General features: G+C 31.4%; 5 protein-coding genes and 1 long non-coding RNA gene across 9 annotated transcripts; 2 read left to right on the forward strand and 4 right to left on the reverse strand.

The window, feature by feature from the left end:
* Window positions 1-18: 18 nt before the first annotated feature.
* LOC122575062 (40S ribosomal protein S9) lies at window positions 19-8,125 on the reverse strand. The gene is made up of 7 exons (XM_043743470.1): window positions 7,987-8,125; window positions 6,411-6,481; window positions 3,665-3,794; window positions 1,681-1,820; window positions 1,155-1,393; window positions 778-964; window positions 19-246 (listed from the first exon to the last, which is right to left on the reverse strand). The coding sequence occupies exons 5-7, from the start codon at window positions 1,375-1,377 to the stop codon at window positions 75-77; spliced, it is 582 nt and encodes a 193-aa protein (XP_043599405.1). The 5' UTR covers window positions 1,378-1,393; window positions 1,681-1,820; window positions 3,665-3,794; window positions 6,411-6,481; window positions 7,987-8,125; the 3' UTR covers window positions 19-74.
* Window positions 2,288-6,020, forward strand: LOC122575061 (mitochondrial glycine transporter-like). Of its 3 annotated transcripts, none has more exons than XM_043743468.1 (8): window positions 2,288-2,509; window positions 2,995-3,088; window positions 4,411-4,529; window positions 4,609-4,693; window positions 4,762-4,941; window positions 5,121-5,292; window positions 5,369-5,628; window positions 5,705-6,020. In XM_043743468.1, the coding sequence occupies exons 2-8, from the start codon at window positions 3,035-3,037 to the stop codon at window positions 5,729-5,731; spliced, it is 897 nt and encodes a 298-aa protein (XP_043599403.1). In that variant the 5' UTR covers window positions 2,288-2,509; window positions 2,995-3,034; the 3' UTR covers window positions 5,732-6,020. The 3 variants fall into 3 exon arrangements, with proteins under 3 accessions (XP_043599403.1, XP_043599402.1, XP_043599404.1); XM_043743467.1 differs by having other exon boundaries at window positions 2,347-2,384; XM_043743469.1 differs by lacking the exon at window positions 2,288-2,509 and having other exon boundaries at window positions 2,740-3,288.
* Window positions 8,126-8,521: 396 nt separating the features above from the next.
* LOC122575059 (luc7-like protein 3) lies at window positions 8,522-10,523 on the reverse strand. Its single transcript, XM_043743464.1, is given in 7 exon segments — window positions 8,522-8,663; window positions 8,724-8,880; window positions 8,882-9,073; window positions 9,162-9,323; window positions 9,397-9,603; window positions 9,684-9,932; window positions 10,037-10,523. Coding segments are annotated over 7 exon segments (1,146 nt in total). The 5' UTR covers window positions 10,142-10,523; the 3' UTR covers window positions 8,522-8,589.
* A 230-nt stretch (window positions 10,524-10,753) lies between these two features.
* On the reverse strand, window positions 10,754-17,861 carry LOC122575060. Its single transcript, XM_043743465.1, has 7 exons — window positions 17,751-17,861; window positions 17,350-17,564; window positions 13,810-14,038; window positions 13,006-13,110; window positions 12,349-12,540; window positions 11,638-11,874; window positions 10,754-11,561 (listed from the first exon to the last, which is right to left on the reverse strand). The coding sequence occupies exons 2-7, from the start codon at window positions 17,502-17,504 to the stop codon at window positions 11,349-11,351; spliced, it is 1,131 nt and encodes a 376-aa protein (XP_043599400.1). The 5' UTR covers window positions 17,505-17,564; window positions 17,751-17,861; the 3' UTR covers window positions 10,754-11,348.
* On the forward strand, window positions 13,581-15,190 carry LOC122575064. The gene is made up of 3 exons (XR_006319304.1): window positions 13,581-13,714; window positions 13,812-13,980; window positions 14,099-15,190. It is a non-coding gene; the product is annotated as an uncharacterized LOC122575064 (long non-coding RNA).
* A 2,881-nt stretch (window positions 17,862-20,742) lies between the features above and the next one.
* LOC122574650 (DNA-directed RNA polymerase III subunit RPC5) lies at window positions 20,743-24,626 on the reverse strand. 2 transcript variants are annotated; one of them, XM_043742459.1, is made up of 9 exons: window positions 24,485-24,626; window positions 23,888-24,144; window positions 23,614-23,807; window positions 23,358-23,530; window positions 23,084-23,282; window positions 22,809-23,011; window positions 22,569-22,732; window positions 22,284-22,488; window positions 20,743-21,086 (listed from the first exon to the last, which is right to left on the reverse strand). In XM_043742459.1, the coding sequence occupies exons 1-9, from the start codon at window positions 24,533-24,535 to the stop codon at window positions 20,979-20,981; spliced, it is 1,554 nt and encodes a 517-aa protein (XP_043598394.1). In that variant the 5' UTR covers window positions 24,536-24,626; the 3' UTR covers window positions 20,743-20,978. The 2 variants fall into 2 exon arrangements, with proteins under 2 accessions (XP_043598394.1, XP_043598395.1); XM_043742460.1 differs by lacking the exon at window positions 20,743-21,086 and having other exon boundaries at window positions 21,278-22,488.
* Between the last annotated feature and the right edge of the window lie 13 nt (window positions 24,627-24,639).

The following is a 24,639-nucleotide window of genomic DNA, read 5'->3' on the forward strand; positions in this document are numbered from 1 at the left end:
AAATCAGAACTTATGAAATTATTGAACATTTAAGGCATACTTTTATTAAATAAAAGTATTACAAAACAAATGATTTAATCTTCTTCTTCCTCTGGAGCAGCTCCTCCGCTTCCCTTACGCAAGTTCTTCCTCTTGACACGACCAGGTCTACCACCACCAAATGGAGATTTTAGTGAGAAGTCAATGTGCTTCTGTGAATCCAATCTCACAATGAAAGATGGAATGTTCACCACTTGTTTTCGCACTCTGAAATAGGAATACATGTTATGTTTCATATTTCTACTTTCCAATAATTTGTATCTTTAATGCTTTAAGATATTAATTTATGACTCTATTTAACATATAAAGTATATACCAATTAGATATTTTTAACGCGAATACATATCCGTAAGTACGCGACAGACGTTAAGTGCTAGTTTCCTAACACTCAAGTGGCCTGCCTGAAAGAAAATATTAATACACAGTGCTGCATATTCCTGAATATCATAGCTATCCAGCCAATATTTAAAATCACATTTTTTCTATTGTTTTCATTGGACAATCAATCAGGAATGTTTGAATACCTGCAGTAGCCAAAAGACTATTACTCTCATGTTTCATTATTGGAAGAAACTAAAAATTGTCTCCAGCTATGAAACCAAACAAGTATTTACTCCTTATTTGGTGATTAATCTGGAATTTACTATTGCCTTAAAGATTAGAAAGAATCTGTGCATAATCAGATATTTCTTGCCCATTTCTTAAGGCATATGAAGTATTCTATTTAATGAAATTTACCTAATGTGACGTTGACGAATAAGCACACGGGCATGATGAATAGATTTAGCAAGTCCCAATTTGAATACTTGAGTTTGGAGTCGTCTTTCTAAGAAATCTTCAATTTTCAAGCCAAGAACATAATCAAGTTTCATACGGCTTTCATCTAGCACTCCAATTCTTACCAAGCGACGCAAAAGAGCATTTCCTGATAATTATATACTTTAATGAATAAAAATTAAAGTATACAAAGAAAACATTAAATGCATGATTTCATCAGTAGAAATAAAGAAATAACATCAAAATGATCAGACAAGAGGTGTCAGAAAGTAATTCATCATATAAATCTAGTAAAAAGTTTATTGAATGAAAGATATTACTAAGAATTTATGTAATACCTTCGAACAAACGTTTAGGATCCTTTTCTTCCAAAGTAAGAAGCTCACGAGCAGCTTTTCGAATATTTGCTAGTGTGTATTTAACTCTCCATACTTCACGCTTGTTACGAAGACCATATTCACCAATAATTCGTAATTCTTGATCTAAGCGAGCCTTCTCATAAGGTCTCCTTGGAGTAACATAAGTTTTTGAAAACACTGAGGGTATCCGTCCGTTAACCATTTTGTATAGTCGTTACCTAATATATATTTAATAAAAAATATTTTCTTTTATTTCATAAATATATGTAATATTTAAATGAATAAATTTATTGTAATATTGCAAAATTATGCTTCTATATAAGATAACGAAAATAAAATTTATTCAAACCACGTGTGTAAAGAACGTTAAGGAACAATCAATTCGAAGAGATATTTAAACTCAACCTAATATAGTTTAAAATACATTAGATATTGATAATATTAGACATTGTTATTGTTACTGAAATAAATTAAATTTTAAATGACTTCTAAGTAAATAACATACCTTATTCGACTGCGTAAGAATAACGACCACACCACGCTGCATACGAAGTAGAAATGGCCGACATTCTACTACAAATTATAATCCTGAAGCGAACACAGCGCACAAATAGGAAATCCGGTTCGTTTCAAATAGCGGGCTTTCTAAGAAATATTTTATTATACAATACATAAAAATATTGTATGTACTATTAAGATTTAATATAAATTAAAAGAATTTATAATTCTAATAATAATATACCAGCCTATATCATTCATACTGTCATATTTAGAATAAAAAATACTTTGTTCATTTTAGAAAGATTAATTTTTATTTAAATAAAAGTATTAATAAAAGATACGCTTTAATGCTGAATATTTTTAATACTTTTTAATTGTAATTTGATAGCTTTTTTATATAATAAATTTGATATATTAATTAAATTTGCATAACTTGTCTTAATGTTTAATATAATAAACATGTATACCATGCATTGTTTTGTACGCTATCGAGAAATATATCTTGTAAATCTGAAACATACATCTTACAAAATATTTATCAATTAACCGATTTAGTTATTTTTTAGTTGTGAAATGTAAGTTTAAAACAAACAATACATACGTCATTAATCACATGCAATTACGAACAAATTCACGACAATATCGCAAACAAATTTATTTCAAAATAATAAGTCTTTTGATAAGGATGAATTTTTTATCAGTTCCGCGGTACTTTTATAGAACTTTACATTTTACATTACTGCTGACCTATCTGTTTTCAAATGTGGAATTATTACGAAGTACATTTAGTAATAATGATATAATTATATTTACGGTATATAGTAACGATAAATGTACGGTATATTTTTAAAATGAATGAAATTAAGTGCTTTATTTAATTTTATAAAATATCAGTGTTTCATCTCCAAATTTTTTAATTCTAACCTAAACAAATTCTTTTTTTATGCCTAAATCTTTACTTAATACTTATAAATTCTTTAATCAGCTACAAATACATACATATGCCACTATTTTTATTATGAAATATTATGGTACACAAACAATAAATTATTTAAAATAGATAGTCGTCTTAATTTTGTAAAGTCATTGCACTAGAGTATATATTTTTAAATCATTCTTTTTATCGCTTTTTTTTTTAATTATTTTGAAATTTCATAATAATAATTAAATAGTTTTTCTTATGTGAGTGTGAAATTATATGATACTAAAATCAATGTATATAACAAATAACATATTTTGTAATTCCGATATCTTTAGATTAAATACATATTGAAATAAGTCACGTTTCATATTAAGTCACGTTTAAATCACGTTTTAGTTTGATATTCTTGGATTTTTTTACTGGAGTATGTGTCGATATGCAGGGTTATCCTATTGACCCAAAACATGGTGAGACAAAGATAAAAGAAGATGTAAGTAAGAATCACGTTTTCAACATGCTCAGTATCTTTGTAACAGTAAAGGAAGCATTAAGAAAACATTTTTGTTCAGTTTTGTCTTATATCAAGAACTAGTTCACTTTATTGCAATTTAAAATCTTTTCATTTTTAAACTTCTAATAGCTTCTAATAACTTTTAATAAACTTCTAATAGTATGGAAGCTTTTGGAACTGTAAGTACTGGATTTACTAGAATACTAATTTATTTAATAAAATTTTTATTGACTATAGTGATAAAAATCCCAAAAACTGATAAGGGAAAATATTGTTATACTTGAAGCTACTGTTGGGTTTAAAGTTTTATTTAGTATCTTCTTTGTTTGTATATATATGAACAGTTATCTTTTAATAAAATTAGATATAATATTTTATGCTTAATATTATGTAAATATAAAAGAATATTGGAATGATTAGTGTTTAAATATATTAAATAAAATTTATTTATTTAATTATTAATATATTATATTATATATTATACCTTTTTTGATAAAGATTATTCTATACATTGAATAAAAAAAGAAAGTACTAATATATTTGAATAAAAAATACCTCTAATTAGAAAAAGAGGTGTACTGGATGGGAGATGATTTATGTGGAGCAGTATCCACCATTTAGTATCTCATGTGTTCATTTGCATTATGAATTTGCGAGTTTGATGTCCCAAATTTACAAGTATAAGCTGAAAAAGAAAATAAAAAATTATCTATTCTACGACTATCATAAAAATGTAACTGTTATACAATTATAAAAAGTAGATTTATAATTTTGATAATATTCAAAGATATTCAAAATAAAATTTTAATATTTAGTAAGACATAAAAACAGGACATGTATTAATCATCATTTAGAAATGTTATATCTGTACCAAACATTGTGTGAATTGAATATTATAAATTCTTTTTATAGGAAGTATCTTTTCATAGTCTACAGATCTAGACTGCAGCATATTATTTTTAGATATAGTTTGCAATTAAAACAAATAATTAAAAAATATTTAAAAACAGAGTGAAAAGAGATCATCTTGTAACGTATGTATAGATAATAATTACATTGACCTTTTAAAAGAAATTTATAACTCACGTGAGTAAACTTATGCAAGATAACATGGCATATGTGTATTACAATCACAATTATCATATGAGATGTATTAATATCTACTACTCTATTGTATCGTATCTCCAATATAATTTTTCTAAATTATATAAATAGAGATAGATTTGCACAATATCATTAGAAATATATTATTTATTTCAATGCATTTTCAAAATTAAAATTTTTATATATATTTTTTTTAGTATCCTGTTTTAAAGTCTTTTCTTGTGGGATCACTGTCTGGTATATTTTCAACTATTTTATTTCAACCATTGGATCTTGTTAAAACCAGACTCCAAAGCAAAGTAAATATGCATCTTGAGTAAGTGTAAAATAATATAATGTTTCATTTTTTAAATTAATTTATACAAAATTATTTAATTTGCTTATTCTTATACTAGTACTCCAAAAAGTGGTACTTTAGGCATAGTAATTCATATAATCAAGAATGAAAATGTGTTTGGACTCTGGAAGGGTATAACACCAGTAAGAATTTTTGCAATTATTAGATTTAACAAACTTAAAAAGTGTTAGTGATTAAACAAAATTTTCAGACCATTACTAGAGTTGTACCTGGTGTTGGATTGTATTTTTCAACATTACATTGGTTAAAGCACACATTGCATCTAAAAGATCCACTTACATCTACAGAAGCTTTGTTATTAGGTGTTACTGCAAGGTCTATGTCTGGAGTTTTATTAATTCCAATAACAGTAGTAAAAACACGTTTTGAAGTAGGTGTAATTATTATAAATATATTTATATTTTAATATATACACTATAGAAAGAAAAATATGCAGAAAGTAAAATTTAATGATTAGACATAAAAATATTGATATTAATAATCTAGAATATTCCAGTTAATACAGGTTACATGAAATCATAAAATTTAATATTGATATTGTTTTCATAGAGTGAAGTTTATAAATATAATAGCGTAGCAGAAGCATTAAGATTAATTTACAAGCAGGAAGGAGTAAGAGGTCTTTCAAGAGGGTTAATACCAACGTTATTAAGAGATGCTCCTTATAGTGGCATTTATCTCACGTTTTATACTCAATTAAAAAGTATTTTTACGGAAGCAGGTAAATTTTTAACAAAATAAAATTAGAAACTAATTTATCCACGATATGATTATATCTTTTTAATATTTCTTTTTAGATGTGCCCTACGCCAAATCGTCAGCTGCGATTCATTTTAGTTGTGGAATATTAGCAGGAATATTTGCTTCCACTGTAACACAACCTGCCGATGTAATCAAGACAAAAATGCAATTATATCCCAACGAATTTAGAGACGTTCGTAATGCAGCTTTCAGGATTTATAAAAAATATGGTGTATTAGGATATTTTAAAGGCATTGTTCCACGAATGTTGAGAAGGACATTAGTGACTGCAATGGCTTGGACCGTATACGAAGAGGTAGCAAAATTTTTAAATCTTTCACTTTTTTATTATCAAGACAAATCATACGAATTAAATAATATATTATTTTTAGGTTACAAAATTTATAGGGCTTAAATAAAATTGTTTCTATTTAATAATATAATTTTTTGGTGTTTGTTGACATCAAATTTAAAGAAAGTCAATAATTTACGCATGATGGAACCAAAGTCATTCAGCCAATACAAATATTTACACTTGATATACAGTATTTTAGTTTTGTACAAAGATAATTTGATTGCTGCGAACAATTGTATTATAGCAAATATCACTACTATGTACAGTATTCAGGTAGAATATCCTATCGCTCAATAATGTGTTATTCCTGTATATATTTTTATTTAATAAATTTTATAATTTGATGTTAGAAATTGTACAGTGTCTGTTACTTTGCTTATATTCCTGCCTATTTTAATGTTTGCATGTTTTCCAAAATAACCTGATACTTTCAATGTAGTACTGTTTTATTAAATTTAATTAACAATCTTAAAAGTATTACAATGTAAATTATAGACTATTTACCTTCATATCTTTTTTTATATGTAGCCTAAAGTAACATTTGCATCAGACACGAAGAAATTACTGATAAATCTGTTTTTAATTTTTAAATTATAATATTGACAATATTAATTAGATACTAAATTTTTAGAATTTTGATTTTTCGTAATTAGCTTGAAGAGTATGCGATGCGACAAATATCAACTTAAACGCAAGTGTATAAAATTCATGATTGGAATTTTTAGATTATGCAAAATCTTTACCTTAATATTATATTAAGCAGTGTGCAAGTGAGCCTGTTGTAATGGTTATATCCCCATGGCATGTCTCCTGTCTGAAAATAGACAACACAGCTTTTAGAAATTATGATCCTATTATCTTTTTTTCTCATATTAATTTCGGTCGTTACCAAATAGCACAGGATAACGTATTTATATATTATTTGTTAACCTTGTCCTAATACATGACATTTAAAAAATTATCATACTTCTGTCGGCTACATATGTGAGGAAGCAGATTACATAATTAAAACTGATCATCTTTGCTTGTGACATTGGAAATAAACAGAATAAGTTTTTAAATACATTATACAAAATTTAAATAAAAATAATTGATGTATTAATAAACTTATAGACGAAAAAGTTACATTAATTATCATTACAAAAGTTACATAACAAATGTTATTAACCTTTTTAGAAGATACTTATTAATATAAAAATTTAATATGATTTAATAGATCTACTCCTTTTTCATGTGAGTAGGTCTGTGCTGAAATAATGTTTTAATAAATTTATTTTTAGTAATTCTTCTTCAATATAAAATTATTTATCAGACGTATGACAATATAAAAATGAAATGAGAGTGGAATGAAAACCTATCATGATGGATAACAAATTTTAATTAGGAATAATTGGGATCTTTTATCATGTAAGACTCCTTTCATCCCAATGTAACAATACAAGACGATCCTTTATTTAGAGCCATTATTTTGATACTTTGTTTCTTCCATTTCTCTTTTTTCTTTCTATTTTTTTTTAAATCTATGTGGTCCAGGAAGTATATTATTAAATGTGTGAATGATTTATCATGAGTCAATATGAATTACATATGAATTACACAAATGTAGTACGCGCACAAAGTATGAGTTTTCTATAAGCCGAAATGAAGGACACGATAAAAGAATAAGACAAGATATGATTAAAGGGGATGTCCTCGGAGCACCATAAGATACATTCCACATGACCTGTCATCAACCTTCAAATCGCTGTACCGTGATACTATAAGAATTACGACTTTCTGCTAAGAAAATTTGACTGAGCTTCGCCATGTCCTGTCTCTCAGAACTAAAAATAATGGAGAAAAAATGCATGCAAAGGGAAGAATATGCATCATATATGATACATGTTTCTCGAACTTTTGCAAGTAGAGTTCAAAAGACGACGATACAACTATATACCAAGTTATAATCTGGACTTATTTATCGATTAATCAATTATAGCCACATGGCTGTTAAAAATGTGTATTTTATATTTTTGGACTATACATATGAATCTTTTATTATTTCAAAAAATTATGGCTTTATTATCTTAAACGTAATGATTAAACTTGTTCCTTTGGGTACATAGCAGAAATTTTCCCTGACTAATTAATAATTGTTTGATTTCAAATTGAATATGCTCCAATAAATTACAATCAGGGAATAAGGAAAGTAAGAGCAGGAATTTGTTATCATAACTTTAAGCACTCAAATATTGCTCCAAAATAAAGATCACCATTTTGAAAACGTCTAATTTTCCTAATAAAAGGACATGTTTGGTATTATCATTCCGATATAAATACCTCAGAAATGCGTAGTAGAAGCTAGGATTGTATAGTCACAGTCACACAGGGCACTGTTGTGGCAGGTCTACGGAAGTAGGCACTGTTTCCTCCACTAAACCACTAATTTCTTTTCGACAAAAAAGCTATGCAGTCGTTGAAGTTATAAAATTGATTTACCCTATGAAGACATTATACCGATCAAAGCAAGCATAGGTATACCTTCTCCTATCTTGCTCTGTAGACAATATCTATAGTACTACATGATAAAAATACCTTTCATATGGGAACAACTTTTACTATTCCTTGCTCGACATTACCTCGATGCACCGTTTTTCAGTAATACGTTACATAGAGCGAGCTCGTCACTTTGAAAATTAAACGCTGTACAAACAGGTCCATATGAAATTTAGTACAAGTGTTTCTCCGATTAATAGGCAGGACCAGAGACTGGCTCGCTGTGACTATGTCATTCTTCAAAATTACAGATAATTATCATGTATATATTATGTGCATCTAATGAAACTCACCTGGTAAAGAACCTGTACAGTAATTGAGACGAATATGATATATTGTTTAGTGCATACCTGGCTTACTTCTCACTCACTAACCAATCAAGAGTAGTTACTTGTGACTTCGACTTCTAGATCGATGGCGACGCCGGTTGTGATGACTCGAGCTTCGATGATCACGACTTCCTGAAAGTTAAATGGATTTTTGAGTAGTTCAAATTTTGCAATGGTGCATTCTTTATTTACCTTTATCTCGAGCATGACGTCGGTGATCATCATCTCGATGTCTGTCATGTTTGTCTCTTGATCTGCTTCTACTTCTGTGTCCTGAATTTCTGCACATAATTAACAATATGAAATTATTATACTTTAATAATTTAATGTAATAAATTAACGTGTGAGTAGCTATGATACCTGTGACTGCTTGAGTCATGTCTGCCTTTATCATCATCACGCCTACGACGTTTATCTCTTTCTCTATCCCTATCCCTATCATCTCTTCGTCGCCTGTCAAGTTCTTCATTTGCACGTGCTCTTTGTTTTCTATCCTCTTCCCTCCTTTGCTCCTTTTCATCTCTGGCTTTTTCACGTTTACTCTACAAAGTTATTTTATATTATAGTAATTATCATTTCAAGCTATCAGAGAATGCATACAACATATATTTCTTAAAAATTATGAGTTACCATAATTTCTTGAAGAGCGCTTTTTAACCTAGCATAGCCAACATGTTGTTTACCCATTAGGTGATCATCAATTCGTTGTTGAGCATCACCAACAATAAGAAATGCACCACATACATCACATACCTCCATCTGTTTTTCTTGTGCAGCAGCTAATTCAGCAGTCTAAGATAAACAAAATTTTTAGCTTTTACTGTTCTTTATTATGATACTTTATACGATGTATTATAATATTTACCTGATTGTAATGACTATTGTCATTAGACTTTCGTAACGTTTCTCGTTCTTCTTTTAATTGATCGCATAGTCTCATTAGGCCTTGAGCCTGTTCCACATTGCCTTGTATTCCGCTTTGCTCTGCTTCTTCTACTAGTTTATTGATTTTTTCAGTTAAAAGTGCAATTTGTTCTTCATTTCTTTGAGTTTGCGCTGGTGTCAAGGTAGGCTAAATAAATAACAATTTATAGATTTTTATCATTACAAACACAGGGCACTCTACAAAATGAATTTTTAAAATTAATTTACCGCTTCTGTTCTTCCAATAAGGGCTAATCGTTGTTTTCCCTTTATTATTTTTCTTTCAACTTCATTCAACATGCTTTGACAAAATCTAATAAATTCATCCTCGTATTGTTGTTTTCGATACGAGTAGGGAGCTTTTTCGAATAATTCTCTAGCTTCGTCATCATGCACTCGAGAACACGCACCCAAATCAGCTCTCGTATTAACAAATAAATCATGAGGGCAAAATTTAACTAAATACAATTTACAAAACTGTAATGAAAAATAAGAATGAAAATTATGACGAAATATCAATACTTCAAAACTCCAACTTTTCAAATGACTATGTCGGAATATCAACATTTTCGAGTACTTACCTCAGGATCTTCCCAATTAAGTTCTTTGGGTTTTTCATTGGGAAGAACATTTCTATTCCTTCCCATAAGCTCATCGAGCAGAGCAGCAGCAGCAGCAGCAGCCATGTTCCAAAATTCTTGATTGAATGTCGGTTATTAGTGGTATACGAAAATATACTGATAATTTTTATGTAAACACTATGAAACCTACGTAGTTTGTTTGCGCTTTATGAGTAGGACTTAATAAATGATGGAACTGTGTAAAGTCACTCGAACAAGAAAAACACACAGGGACATTAAGAGAATCAAACGAAGTATTAATACTTTGATTCTAACCCCGAACTCCTTTTTACTTTAGAAGGCGGTAGTGTAGCAAACAATATGGCGAAACTTATAGAAAGTATATACATATGTGAAAGCGAACAAGAGAAAATCCAAATTTCCACTTGTTCAATTCAATAAACAATGTATATTAAACAAATCCTAACTTGTTTTATATTTCTTTCAGCTGTTTGTTCTTTATTTATTTATTGCAAGTATCCTGAAAAATTAAAAAAGAAATTCTATACAGTAAAACGCAACATGAGTAGCACTATGACGTCCTGACAATCTTCGTTACTACGTGATATAACATGAAACATCAATGTCTCTTTTTAACAGTATATGTACATCTAAGTTTATTTTCATTTTCTTTATAAGAATAAAAAATAATTTCATTATTCAATTATATCTGATACATATGCATGATTTAATTTTTCTATATATTTTCTATCATACATAACTCGTTTAAACAGATAGTTGACTATTTCTCCGCGCACATAACCTTAAGCGCGTCTTATGTAAATTTTGCTTTCTTGTTTTTGGGATTCTCAGCACGCATTTCAAAAATATTTATAATAGCAACATTCTAAAGTAACAAGCGTTATTAAAGATAACGTAATAACAATTTATTGGTTATCACTGTTAAACTAATGTTGATTATACATATATTAGCATGTTTGCAATATCCATAAATATAATTTCATATCTAATTTAGCATACCAATTATAAATCCGGATATCAATCGTTCTCAATCTAAAAATAATTGTCAGATTTCTACAGAGTAAGAGTATGAAATGCTAGAAACGATTTATGTATTATACAATTAATTCATAGAACTATAACTATACTTTATTCGAATAAATATAATAATTAATCCAGAGTGTGCTTTTGTCTTTTCTTTGTAATTTCAACGAAAGATGTATGATGACACCAGATGTGATATAATTAACGACAGAAATGTGACGATGATTGCGACGATGGATGATAATTATCAAAGGAATGCCGATTGAATTTATTCGTACTCTTCGTCATCGGGTCGTACTTGAGGGAATCTTCTCACAGGCTGGTGTTGAGGTTGCGGGCGTCTATGTTGAAGAGGAATGTTCACTTCCTCTGGACTACGGAAAACTTGGTTCACGGGTAAACGAAATTGAGGAAGACCCGTTGGTTGTGGACGTGCTGACGGTGGAATACTATTCAAAGTAGGTTGGGGACTCGCATACACCTATAGATACATATCTCACATTTTTATCTCCTTTTACTTTACATTTCAAGGTGGTAGCATGTAAATAAAATCTTACAGGTGGAGTAGGACGGCGAATAGGTGCAGAAGGAGTAATCTGATAGTCAGCAGCCTCGCGCTCGTCCGGATGAATGTCTGTCGGGAAGTATCTTTCGCTGTATCTCAAGGTTACGTTGGGTTTGTTCTCAGCTTCAGCCAAGTTCAATGGCTTGTAAAGGTACTCGTTGACGAAATGGTACTGCGAACTCTTTTTGCAATTGATGTCTCCACTCGGAGGCATGCAAATTAGATGAACCTGTAACAGAGATCTGTAACTGTCTCGAGGTTTAAGGAGAGAAAGGAGTTTCGTGGGATAGTTAACGCCGCGTACATTTTTATTTGCATCTCTGCTACCGAGAAAAGGAACGCGAGTAGATTATCCCGGAAACGCATAATGGCGCACTGGTATCGGGCGATTGAACGTGCGATTTATGATTGGCCTTACCCACCTGCTTGTCTAGGTACAGAAAACCGGAAGAGGCATGGTGAAAACGCGCGCCAAAGCATGAGAGAAGTGAAATTTGCTTATCAGTGATATTCAAACCTGGCTGTTTGCACGATCACGGGAATTTTATATTCGTCAACGTTTTCACTTGCAGCAGCCCAGATTGCGCATAAAAGGTCACTATTCATGTAATTACGGAATAGAACAGGTGTGGAAAGTGTCTCGCATTCTTGCGTTGAATACGGAGAGTAGATCTATTTAAAGATTGTGTCTGCTGAAAATTACCTGATGGAATGTAAATCCTTCGGGGCAGATCCAAGAGTGTTTCGCGTTGTCTTGACAATAGTGGAAGACTTCGCAATTAAGATCTTCATCGGCATAATAGCCCGTTTGCTTGTTCACACAATCGAATTTACTTTGTGGTAAAAGAAGAGTCAAACGATCGGGCTCTTCTTTCTCTTCCAATTCTTCAGCTTCCTTTAAGTTTAGAATACAATTTGAAGCATTATACATGCTTTAATGCGAATAAAGTAGCTACTAAACCATTTATGTAAGACATTTCATTTCTCTGTTGTATTCTTTGAAAGATAGTAGCTAAGATCTTTCTTAAAATTAGCTCAAAGATTTACTACAAAATTATTACTTAATTTCAATAGTCGTTCTGGGATGGCAACGAAATACGTAATTATTGGAAATCACAGACAAAACAAAAATGCTTTACTTCTTCAAGAACATTTCTTTCTTTTCATCGTAATGACTGACTATTACATAAGCTTATTGAGTGGAACTGCAAACAATGGATGCAAGAATTTCTTAGACTGCTTTCACTTATTGTGAGATACAAACGCGTAACAGTTTCACCTGTACATCGATATTCCCCAAAATTTTTTAAATGACAACTGTATAATTTGCTTTGAATGGATATTAAAGAAGTATAATTACCCGAGCATTTTGTGGTTGTCCACCACGAAGAATACCACCACGTGGTGGTCCATTCACTCTGATAGCTGCCTGATCGAGAGGTGGGCCCGATGGTTTACGGTATAGCTATAAAAGAATAATGCTCGCAAATGAAAAGTACCTGTATTTGTATTCATGAATGAAGAGCAATCAAACTCATCTTGTATTTCTTAGATCATTCATGAAAGTATGCGTTCTTTTTACGCGGTTATGCATGGTAATATATAAAGGTACGCGAGTCGATACATTAAAGCAATTGAAAGTAACTTATTTTTACGTAAGCTGTTACGCAACATGTAGCGACAGGCGCAATATTATATGACGTAACTGTTTTCGTTGTAAGTAATAATTTTAATTTTATACATGTTTATAATTAGATAAAAGTAACAATCGTTGTCATAACATCAGAAATATCTAGTTTCTCTCCTCAAAAAAAAAAAAAAAAAAAAAAAATATATACTTCCACCTTTTATTATTACTCACTACTGACAGAATGTTTCTAATACCATTTTCAAAAATTATTATTTTGGAATAGTCATCGCAGTTCTTTATCTTCAGGATTGGTATCTCTAAAATTTTGACAATTCATAACAAAATTCTCAAATTTCTACATGTCCTCGTTTCATATGAAGATTCATTATGAAGATTATAGAAGATATGAAGGGGAAAGATACGACAAGTCATATTCTTTGTAAGAGCAATTTGTACTTATAATATTTTTCTCCTGTAATTTTCATATGTACAAAACCTAATGTATCGTGAATAAATTATAATTTTATTGCTTACAGGTGGTTGACTGCTGGGATTTCTGAAGGCAGGTGTCGGAGAAGGAGTAGGTGTTACAATGTTATCTTCGTAGCTGTTATCGCGGAAACCTTGACCAGCGCTAAGGCCAGACGAATAGAGTGGCCCCAAACTGGATGATTTGCCGGGATAAGGCACTCTTGGTTCTAGATCGTAAGATCCCTGCGCTGCTGCAGTTGCAGCTAATGCCGCTAGACACAGCCAATACATTCTACAAATGGAAATCGTGAGAGTTCCGTTAAGTGATTCACGTCAGTTTTTCACTCTTCAGGATGACGCGTGTGATATATTTTTCGATATGTAGTACAGAGAGAAAATTTATCCCATTTGCTGCGGACATGTGCAAGGGAAAGCGACCTTGGTTCTTGATGCCCTCCATACAGTGCCATAGCCGAGCCGAAGTGAAAAGCAGCGATATTTCATTAGATTTACGTAAAGCTGATGTTCATCTTGCACGAAATTATTATCATCATTTATAAATTAATCGATCTCATTTATTACCTTGTAATCGCATCGCGTGCGACTGATTATTTTTCAACATCTTTTACGTAATTCTTTTTACGTTTGAATTGATTAATAACGACATTAGTAGTGGCGATCTTCCAGTGTTTAATAATCAAATATATCATTACAATTTCACCCGCAGGTATGGATGTATTAGAAATGAGAAATGGTTGAAGGAGAGATAGGAGCATAAATCATTGGTTAGAAAAGTGGTACATATCTGTTAACTTTTTAGCAGATTCATTCGCAGCTGACCGTCTGTAAATGTACTGAAATCATGCATGTCAATGACCTAAAATATTCGCGAGAAATGTAGTAAAATAACCTAATCGATAAATACACTTACTTACATACATGTAAACGTATAAGTATATTTGTTCAGGGAACAAGTATAAGGAAACGAAACTAGTTACTTTCTACATAAATATACTTTAACGAAATTATCAATATTTATTGTATTTATCAAACGTAGGAAGAGTTCGTTAAACTTATCGATTTTTTGGTGACAGCCTATTGTTTGTCTTGAAAGAAATACATCCGTTTACACTTCTACCGATAATGGTTGTGGAAAGCACCTTACTTTCTAAGTGCGTAAAACACGGATAGTGGTTTCACGATTCGTTGGAAACATCTCATTCGTAACGGTGATGACGATGTATCGCGAGAGATCCGGGGCTTTCGATAAATTTGAAAGGCTCGACTTACGAGAGTGAATCTTCCGACATCTCAGTGGTAATAATCTGTCAGTTGTTAAGAGAAATCTCTTGTACAGATGTGATAGATGCGAAAAGATATCACGGAGATTGATAAATTGAGAAATCAAAGCGATCTTTATATTTAACGTATCAAATAAATTGTAACTGAGAAACAAAAATTGTAATAAATATCCCTTTACTCATACTTCTTACAAATTACCTATTTTTTATAAAATAGGTTATTTTACAGGAAAGCATTTACAATACTAAAAGTTTCGAACCGCTATGTGTTTCATACTCATTACTCTTGAATTAAAAACGCAATCCAGTATAGATACAACCGGATAAGTGATTTCAAATTTTATAATATCAGCGAAATAGTTACTTGCATAGATCACTGGTGAAAACTTTTTATTTTTATTTATTTTTTTTTTGAGAAGGTAAACCCGAATGAAACGAGTATTGGAAAAGGTTTCCTGAGCCTGTTACAAAGATCAAACGTAACCTGCTTTTTCCTCGCTTAATACAACTTTTACGCAATCCGTTTCTCGTATGGGATCCCGGGTCATCGCGTAATTCCGTTGCGGTGATTTACTTGATTGACCAGTCCATTTAAAGAAACAAAGTGGTCAATAAGTAGCAACTACGGGGAACGGAAAAAATGTCGCTCTTAATGAGAATCTTGTCTTTACTAGGCGTAAGTCCGCGAACCGGCCGATCGTTAAAGAGTCAGTCGCAAACTTGGTTCGATTGGTAGCCCCGAGTGAAAGTGAGAGGGTCTGCGTGTAAAAATGGTACTATCCGGAGAAAAATGGGAACGTATCTGTCTAGAGCGTTGCAAATTATGTTATGGTGTAAGAGTATGTATGCAGATCGCGAAACAATATCGTTCAAGGTACGCAACTGGAAAGGACACCGATCGAGGATTCGATAGAACTTGATGTCAGGAATTCGATCGCCACCACTAATTTTTCATGTTTCGTTTCTATTTCAGTTTCTCCGATATCGTTGATCAAGAAAAATTGTAGAAACTTTCTCCGCATGCTGGTACATGATCAAACGTAATTAACATATCTTAATAATTAGAGCAATTTTCAGAGATTACTCGGAACGTAATTGTGCGAATTTAGTTTCTTTTTTACTTGGATGTATTTATGGCAACGATCAGTTTCATTCAATGAAATCTCCTGTAATAAAACGCTAAACTTTCACAAGGTTGACTGCTTTGAATTAAAAATGTAGATTCAGCACGATGGATCATATGATTTTTAATAGATATCAATTGAGATTGATTTACTTTTATAAGTGTGACTAATTTGCAGTAAATGTGAGAAAATGGGAATGATCCAAGTTATTGTCGAAATTAGTTTTAGGATTTTTTAAAAGAAATATTTCTTGTTTTCAAAGAAGTTATACTTGAGACTGGAAGCTGATCCACGGGGAGTTCTCGAACCATATCAAAGAAAGCAGTTGCATAATGAAAAAAGAGATAGTTGTCGGACAACTACAAACGAGAGGAACGCGACGGTATAATATAATCAGTAGAGGGCATACGTAACTGGTCGGCCAATTGTCAGACTTGGACGTGTTCTCAAGGAAATCTGGAGCAGACTTTATTTTTGTGGCGACTTTTTTTTTCTGATTCAAAGTAGATCAAAGCTGCAGTCTTCAGAGTGCCAACTTTTTATTCTCCTATTCTATGCTCCGGAATTTTAAGATTATAAGAAGTCTTGAAAGAATAATTTTATTTTTAATAAATATTATATATAATGTAATAAAATGATATTATATAAGCTTAAAAATGTTTAAAATGAACTACCCTACTCTAGATTCTACGAATTAAGAATAATTGATAAAATAGTTCGATGTAATAACACATCGATCAGCTAATGCGACTAAAATCTTTCATAAATTCCTAACTTGCAGTTCCTGATCGCCCTCGCACAACCGGTTTCCTTTCCCGTTTCCAGGGCACGTGCCATAATCTTTGCTCCGCCATGCATAACGACGATAATTTCGCAAAATTTTTCATAATATTTCCATAGACCTATCTACTGCAATACACATTGGTATTCGAATCTACTACGTTGAATATTGTTAAATATCATCCGGATTATTTATTCATCGTTAATCGTTCCAAATGATTATTCGCACGTTCAAAAGAGAAGAGCATTAATGATACACAGATGACAAGTCGAGAAATGATCATTGGATTTCCAATGGAAAACACTTGCACTGTTCTATTATTATTTGTCACTAATCCCACATTTTTTACTTCTTCCCCTTCTCAAATTTTTCGAAACGTACTTTTTACCCCACTTACCTGTCAACGACGGAGGTAGAGGAGTAACAGCACGATTGACAACACACGAGCTTTATCTTGGCCGGCCGGTTCTTCATTCTCTTATATAGCGTGTCTCGCTGAAAGTTACCTCCACCAAGTAATATCTGGGTTCGCTTTGGGGTAGTGGGAGACATTGGTCGATGTACATTGTAAATCGATGTGTTCTCCAAAATTTTTGGTCCACAAACAGTGATCTTAAACAGCGAAAAATGATCAATGCCATATCAATCCAATGAGCAAGATGAATTTGATGTAATGGTATAAAAGTATGACTGTGAATTACTCCAACTTTATTTTATCGGATTATATCGGATCAGTCCTAATGATTTAATTAAGTGTAATATTCAGCATGGGACAATTTATGGGTAAATGCAATTTACCTTAGATTTAAATGATTTGGAACTAAATTAAACGTAGTCTTCTGAAATTGTGATTAGTAGAAGAAGGCGTGGATGTTTACAGTGAAAAAGTTTTCATGTGCTGCGAACGGTAAAATAATTTCTTTGGCTTACTTTGAAGCTGAAATCTTTTCTCTCTGACTTTCCATTTTCATTTCAAGCATTAATAAGTTGTTTCGCGTGGCTTTATTCGCGGAACGTTAAATAGTTTCTTTTATCCATTCGTTCCTTTCGCCCACGCATTCCCAAAATGAATCTTGTAAAATGGATAGGACGCATAGAGATCTTAATTAATGAAGTAGGATATGAAGTAGAATTTTGGATCATGTTTCATCATCGAAAAGCTTTACAAACGTGCTCTACTGTGTCAAATTGTATTACATGATATATAGGATATAAATCGTAAAAATCGAATCGGAAATAATAGAAAGCTAATTACATTAAACGTGGAATTTATATGTATATACGTAACGAAGCAGGTATTGTACTATGATATGTAATCGATTGCAGTTAAAGCACAATACCTATCTGGCAATTCAAGAAAGTGAAACAGAGCTGCGTCAAATCAGAAATTCTTAAGTGAAATTCCTTACGTTTTTTCCACACGAATGTCGAAAGCTATCAGTGGAATTAAGAAAGAATAGATAAAGGTGAACATAATTATTGGCAATATTTGTATACCAATGGATGTGTTTTCATGGTTAATGAGATTTTAACGAAGCACCTGAAGAAAAAGCGGTTGATTGCACGGTTGGATGCAATTCTTACGTCACCGATAGCTGCGGCCTTTTGATACTTTTTGTTTTTATACACACGAGAATTCACACCCGGTCGTTTCCGCAAAGTATTTTCAATAGCAATGGGGTCCCAACGAAATCAGGTGAAGTGGCTTTCTACCACGCACCACATGAAAATTTTCTTCCGATAGTAGGTCGCCGTACTTCAACGACTCAAATTTTACACCGTTGCTAAAACTTTATTTGCATTCAATAAACGTGACTTTAATCTTTATGTGCATCAATGAACTGCTTACTTTGATTTTATAAACTGTTGGAGCACATTGACAGTCTATTCTATATTTATTTATTAATTTTCTATTGTCATTTAAAAATCTTAAAGCAGCAAATGGTATAAGAATTTGAGACAAGAACTTGCGATAAATAATGATGAGTTAAAGTTGCTTTTTTGCGTATCACTGGCCTATTTGCGTGCATCTTTGTATCTCTTTGTATGCACGACGTACAAATTGCTTTTAACTTTAATTGCTTTTCACCTAAATCGTAAGCTGCACACTGTGTTACTGAAATGTCGAAAGTAGGTTGGTTTATCCGTACTTAATTTAATTGCCTTTCACGCAGAATCCATATCTTGATTACATCCATAAAAAGGTCTTGTATTCTTTCCTTTCTTCTTATGCACTTATTCGCTTTTCAATTAGTTTTTCAGTTTAATTTCTCGAGTACATTACATTCTAAGATACCAATTTTTAACTTAACGGTTCTAAAACGTTAACGTTATATAATGATATGGATTTTATAAATGGAGCTAGTGATTTTGACATGATCGTTGGATTGTACGTCAATCAATCGGTAAGCGCCTGGGTGAACCGAAGAGAAGGGAGAACAAAGTCAAAATTCACGCCCACTGAGAAACTTTCGATCTCTTTTCTTCGATTTCTTGACTCTTCGGCAGCGTGAATCGCCTTCCCCCTTGAATTCAACGCGCTGCTTAGCATGTAATTTATTGAAATCGTATGGAAACGGATCGCGTGGACTTTCTTTCTTGCAGAGACGCCTATCGAAGGTCATTGTTTTCACTTGACGGAAATCGAGGAGTGATTCCTTTCGATTGATGCGATCGACGAGATCCCTCCAAGATTCGGCCGTCATTCACTTTCTTTGCCTCTCCTTGTTCTTCATACTGTAACTTTTCCTTTTCTTCTCAACGAAGTGTGTAGTTTTCGGTATAGCTATACTTGTATACTTGCATGTGTATACTTGGCATATTTCGCGTTCATAAACTTGATCCGAACATTATCTTTGTCACAATTCATCAAAGTATACATGTTAACGAAGATTTTGATATTTTTCTTGCTTAAATTCTAGTTCAAATGTGTCGCAATAATTCGTTCGATCGAGCAATTAGTATAGTGTTTGAAACTGCTCTTCGGCTGAAACAAGTTTCACCCACACATTTAGTACCTACTTTGTTCTTCATGGATAACATATCGAACAGTGAATTCTGTTCATTTCCAGTTACATATATATATATATACAAACCCTGGTGCGTTCGTTCCTTAGAAAATTGACCTCGTCAAAGAGAATTGACTTTTTTCAGATATCAAACCGGTTTCTAGTAACTGCAACTGAATTTAGATCGCCAAGTTAAAGAATAAAATGTGTTTTCCGTATATGAATGTACCGCACACCGTTATAGTTAAACAATGTATTAACTCTTCATTGTTCTCGATGAATCGCTCCTTTAGCCTTTTCATTGTACATCATCGAACATTTGATCTCAAATCTTCAACTTTCACATTGCTGTCAGTTTAACTACATTTTTTCATGACAGAAATGTCGAAAGAGTATCGACATAAATACCATTAATTAATAATTAAACAATTAATACGTAATATAAAAATTTCTTATTAAATCTTGATTGAAATATTCTGATTAATTTGGTTTCAATGAGTAAATATAATATCGTTTATGACGATTGTATTATATCATAATCTTTCAATGAATTTCTTGAAAACAAATTTATCATTTATAGGGAGGCGTGGTACTGTTAAAGTAACAGATATTTGGGTGCTCCGGCCGTATAAAACTGTAAGAAATACTTTCACCAGCTGTCAGACCTGCAGGAGAAAGTGTGTTCGCCCTCCGTTCCGCCCCTGCAGTACGCAAATGGACCATTAAAGGGGAAAATGAGGAAAACGAGGAGAACGAGATGAAAATCGTAATTAGACGGAAGGTGAACTTTAGTCTGCCAAATGCAGGCATTTATTCGTTCTGTTTGGTTCTGCCAATTTCTTCTTTAGATATCTTACATTGCAATAATTTCTAGTAGTTCAGGTGAATGACCGTCACCTTTATGCATAGACGGCATTCTTTCCATTCACGAGAATAACTTATGTTAACGTTCTGCGATATGCAAATACGAGGAATCAAAGTTCATAGTATGCTACCTTGTTTATTTTGAAATTTATTCTTAAAGAGATATGTCCAAATTTCTTTCCTTTCTTTTTTGTTGTTGATTTCGAAAAGCATAATCTTTGTAAAGACTCCAGGAGTAAGATTTGAAATGTAGGTAAGACACCTGAAATCAAAATTGAATATGTAAATAAATCAAAAACTCTTTTAAATATAATTTACTTCGAAAAAATGAAATAATGTTTTATGATAAATATGCTATATAGAAAGAAGGATACAAAAAGAGATAAAGATAGAAAAATTACATAATGTTTATGTGCTGTAATTAGATGTTCGCAGATTAATTAGATGTTTACATAGCTGCATTAACTTTTATTAGTGTTTGCTGTTTTTACACAAGTACTATTTTTTACATAATTGAGGAACAACTTTTAAAATATAATAGCAATATAAAATCATATAACACTGTTTTTCTTCGGTATCTACTGGTTATCTGTACAAATATTTAAATATAGAAATTGAAACAAAGTAAAAATTAGTAGTTTATACAATACTGTCTAAACAATAAACTAGAATAGATGGAAGACGCAAGGAATAATAATGTTTTTTCAACTACAAGTATGTACACATCGAACATTACAGTAATAAATAACGTACATATTTTATTTCATATTTTAATATTTTATACAAAGGTTCCTACTTAATATTATTTATGATTTTATATCATACTATTTTCATTCGTAAAAAATATTTGTAATAAAATAAAAAACATCAGTCATTTTTCAGTCAATGCTTTCAATGCCTCATCGATCAACGATGTGCTGGAACTATTGGAAACAATAAGTGAATATTTTCTACAATTTTGTTATATTACGCTATTCATTCATTGTCGATAGTGTAACATTTGCCAACAAATTTTCCATGATCACCATGCAAATATTTGTTGTTTGTCCATATCTTTCAATAAACAGTTAAACTGAACTAAATGTTATATTATGCACGACATACAGAAACCAAAGGCATACATTTTAAATAAACAGATACGGCAATAAGGTGTAAAATTTCTTTACATACATCATTAATTTTTGGACTCTGTATTATCGTTTGTTAGACCAGTCAACTGAGACTAGAAAATATTTTACCTAAATAATTTACAAATACAAATATATCGTAAAATTTTGGCAGTGAATCTAAACATATATGACGTAATATCATAATTCCGATGAATTTTTCACAATTTTCAATATATCAACAATGTATAGGAATATGTTAGTTAATGTTAATCACGCATCAACTTTGGTCACGTGGTTTCAGATGCTTTGCGGGATCGAATAGTTTTTTTATGTTTTACTGGTTCCATTACACTATCATTATCGGACATTGAAGAATCTCTTAACGTTTTCCGTCCGCGTCCCACGTTTCTTTCTTCATTTTCAGATCCAACAGATTCTCTGTTTGATTTCCGTCTTTGACGTTGTGGAATTTGATTGTGAACTTCCATAGCTTCACGGAGATGTTTTCGTTTTGCTTCCCAAAACATTTCTTGTCTTTGTGCAATTTCAGGATACCTATCGAATAAATTAGATTCAGCAAATAAAGTAAAAAAATTTGATATTTCTTATTTCTAAAATAAAAATTATCTTAATACCTTTCAGTAAATTCTTTAGTAGGTGGAATGACTAAATGCCATCCTTTCTTAGGTTCGTGTACTGCTAAATTTGTAAATATTTCTTTAATTTCATCAGGAGGCAATTTAATAACAGATGAAATTGTTTTTCGGTCTAGGAATTCGTGTTCCGTAAAGGACAATAACTGAAATTGCGCAGCCGCTAGTATAATATTCTACATAATCCGTTTTCATAAATTATTTAATAAACATAGCACTTACGACATAATCCCTAGCTCTACACATAAGTTCAGCAGGAATACCATTGTGTGATGATATACTATCCTTTGGATACAGAAGTTCACTACTTACGACCCAATTTCCCTGTACTAAAACTGCTACTTGTTGCAAATATTTTAAAACAGCTGTTGTCTCCTGATCTGGTGATAAAATTAACCTCAACTGTGCAAAGGATATTACTTTGGCTGTAAAACAAATTTTTATCATTACTACATAGTAACCTAAAATAAATACAGATAGATCTTGAAGATACTAACCATCTTTCATGAGTGTTTTAACTTGATCAAGAAGAGGTAAAGTTCTAATATAATTGAGAGATGTAGTTGGATTAGCAATATCTGATTTTGATTCATCTTTTATTCGTGGTGCTAACAGATCTAAATATTGTTCAGTTGATATATTCAATGTATTTACGGTTTCATCAGTAGCAGAACAAAACATTTCTAAACGTGTAAGCTGAAAATATATATCTTTAATAAATGTCTAATATAATATTTCAATAATAAATTCAACTAAAGATAAAATATTAACCTCTGCCTGAGCACCATTTACTGGAACATAATTTGTATGAATCCATCTTTCTTCTAAACTTTTTTTGGTATGATGTTGAAAAGATTGCTCCTGCATCTTTTTCATAAACTCAGGCTTTTGTCTAGCAAAGGTTACATTGACTTGTTTTGGACCTTCTTCTTCCTCTTCATAATCTATATATATTAAAGATTACCATTATTAAGAAGATATTTCAATCAAATTAAATTAAACCGATAGAACAGTAATCAGATGTCACCTTCACCCATATTTTTGGCATCATCTCTTATACGTTTATCACTTTTATCTAGATAGTTAAACTCTGGGCGCAACTGAATAATTCCTTTTAATGGTGTTATATGTAATTCTCCATCTTGGAAAATACCGATTCCATAATTAGAACAGTTTGGTAATGCACGAGAAGACTGTAATACTGTTTTATCCATAAGATTACTGTAATATAAAATTCATAATATATAATACATCTAAGGTAGATAAATTATTTATTTATATATCTGGATTCTTTAAAATACCTGTCAAATGCCTTTTCATCATCTTCTTGATCAACGTTTGTATCTCCATCAGCATTTATTGCAATTTGTTCGCCTTTACTTTGATCATAATTGACACTATGTGTATCTATTGCTACTTCTATGAGCACTTCCTGATTCTCTGGCTTTATTGAAGTTTTTAAGAAAGTGGTATTGTCATAACCTTCCCCAGAAGGACGGACGGGATATTGAAAAATAAATAATTTATCTGCGAGTGTTTTTGAAAGAAACACTGGAATCTGGAAGGAATCCAAAAATGTTGTATTTCATCTTCAATTTTTCTTTTACCTCGTATGATTATTTAATTAGAAAAATGTAATTATTATTATTCATGCATTATTTTTAAGGATTTATTTAAAATAAAAATTGTTCATGTAGCAATAAAATATTTACGAGTGTGTAACACAAATTTACTTCAGTGTAATTAAAATATATACATTATCGTTGTAAAATCACATTATTAAGTTATAAAATTAGTTTATATAAAATAAATATCATAACAATTTAAGCAAGGAACATAACCTAAACATAACCTAAAAATTAAATAACTGGAAAGAAAATAAAAATTCGCTTACAAACCTCTTTAACCACTGGGTCACTCTCATTTTCCATTTTACTAGTACTACACATTTAAACAACGATTATTTGGAACTTATTCCTTAATACTACCAGAGAGAAAATACTTCGATATCACCTAAACGACCTCTAATACAAACACTTGATTTCTGTTATTC

This window comes from Bombus pyrosoma, linkage group LG14 (genome assembly GCF_014825855.1).
Source record: "Bombus pyrosoma isolate SC7728 linkage group LG14, ASM1482585v1, whole genome shotgun sequence".
Taxonomy (NCBI): Eukaryota; Metazoa; Arthropoda; class Insecta; order Hymenoptera; family Apidae; genus Bombus; species Bombus pyrosoma.

Excerpts from the sequence above, each read along its gene's own strand:
- LOC122575060 (XM_043743465.1), bottom strand. The coding sequence starts at position 17,504 with ATGTCTCCCACTACCCCAAAGCGAACCCAGATATTACTTGGTGGAGGT. Across the intron at positions 14,039-17,349 it reads TCTACCTCCGTCGTTGACAG|AATGTATTGGCTGTGTCTAG; the intron begins GTAAGTGGGGTA and ends TTCCATTTGTAG. Across the intron at positions 11,875-12,348 it reads AAGGATTTACATTCCATCAG|GTTCATCTAATTTGCATGCC; the intron begins GTAATTTTCAGC and ends TCTCTGTTACAG.
- LOC122575061 (XM_043743467.1), top strand. The coding sequence starts at position 2,362 with ATGAATTTTTTATCAGTTCCGCG. Across the intron at positions 4,530-4,608 it reads AAAGTAAATATGCATCTTGA|TACTCCAAAAAGTGGTACTT; the intron begins GTAAGTGTAAAA and ends TTCTTATACTAG. Across the intron at positions 4,942-5,120 it reads TAGTAAAAACACGTTTTGAA|AGTGAAGTTTATAAATATAA; the intron begins GTAGGTGTAATT and ends TTGTTTTCATAG.
- LOC122574650 (XM_043742459.1), bottom strand. The coding sequence starts at position 24,535 with ATGTGTAGTACTAGTAAAATGGAAAATGAGAGTGACCCAGTGGTTAAA. Across the intron at positions 23,808-23,887 it reads GATGAAAAGGCATTTGACAG|TAATCTTATGGATAAAACAG; the intron begins GTATTTTAAAGA and ends TTTATATTACAG. Across the intron at positions 22,489-22,568 it reads ACTAAAGAATTTACTGAAAG|GTATCCTGAAATTGCACAAA; the intron begins GTATTAAGATAA and ends TTTATTCGATAG.
- LOC122575062 (XM_043743470.1), bottom strand. The coding sequence starts at position 1,377 with ATGGTTAACGGACGGATACCCTCAGTGTTTTCAAAAACTTATGTTACT. Across the intron at positions 965-1,154 it reads TCCTAAACGTTTGTTCGAAG|GAAATGCTCTTTTGCGTCGC; the intron begins GTATTACATAAA and ends TATAATTATCAG. Across the intron at positions 247-777 it reads ATTCGTCAACGTCACATTAG|AGTGCGAAAACAAGTGGTGA; the intron begins GTAAATTTCATT and ends TTCCTATTTCAG.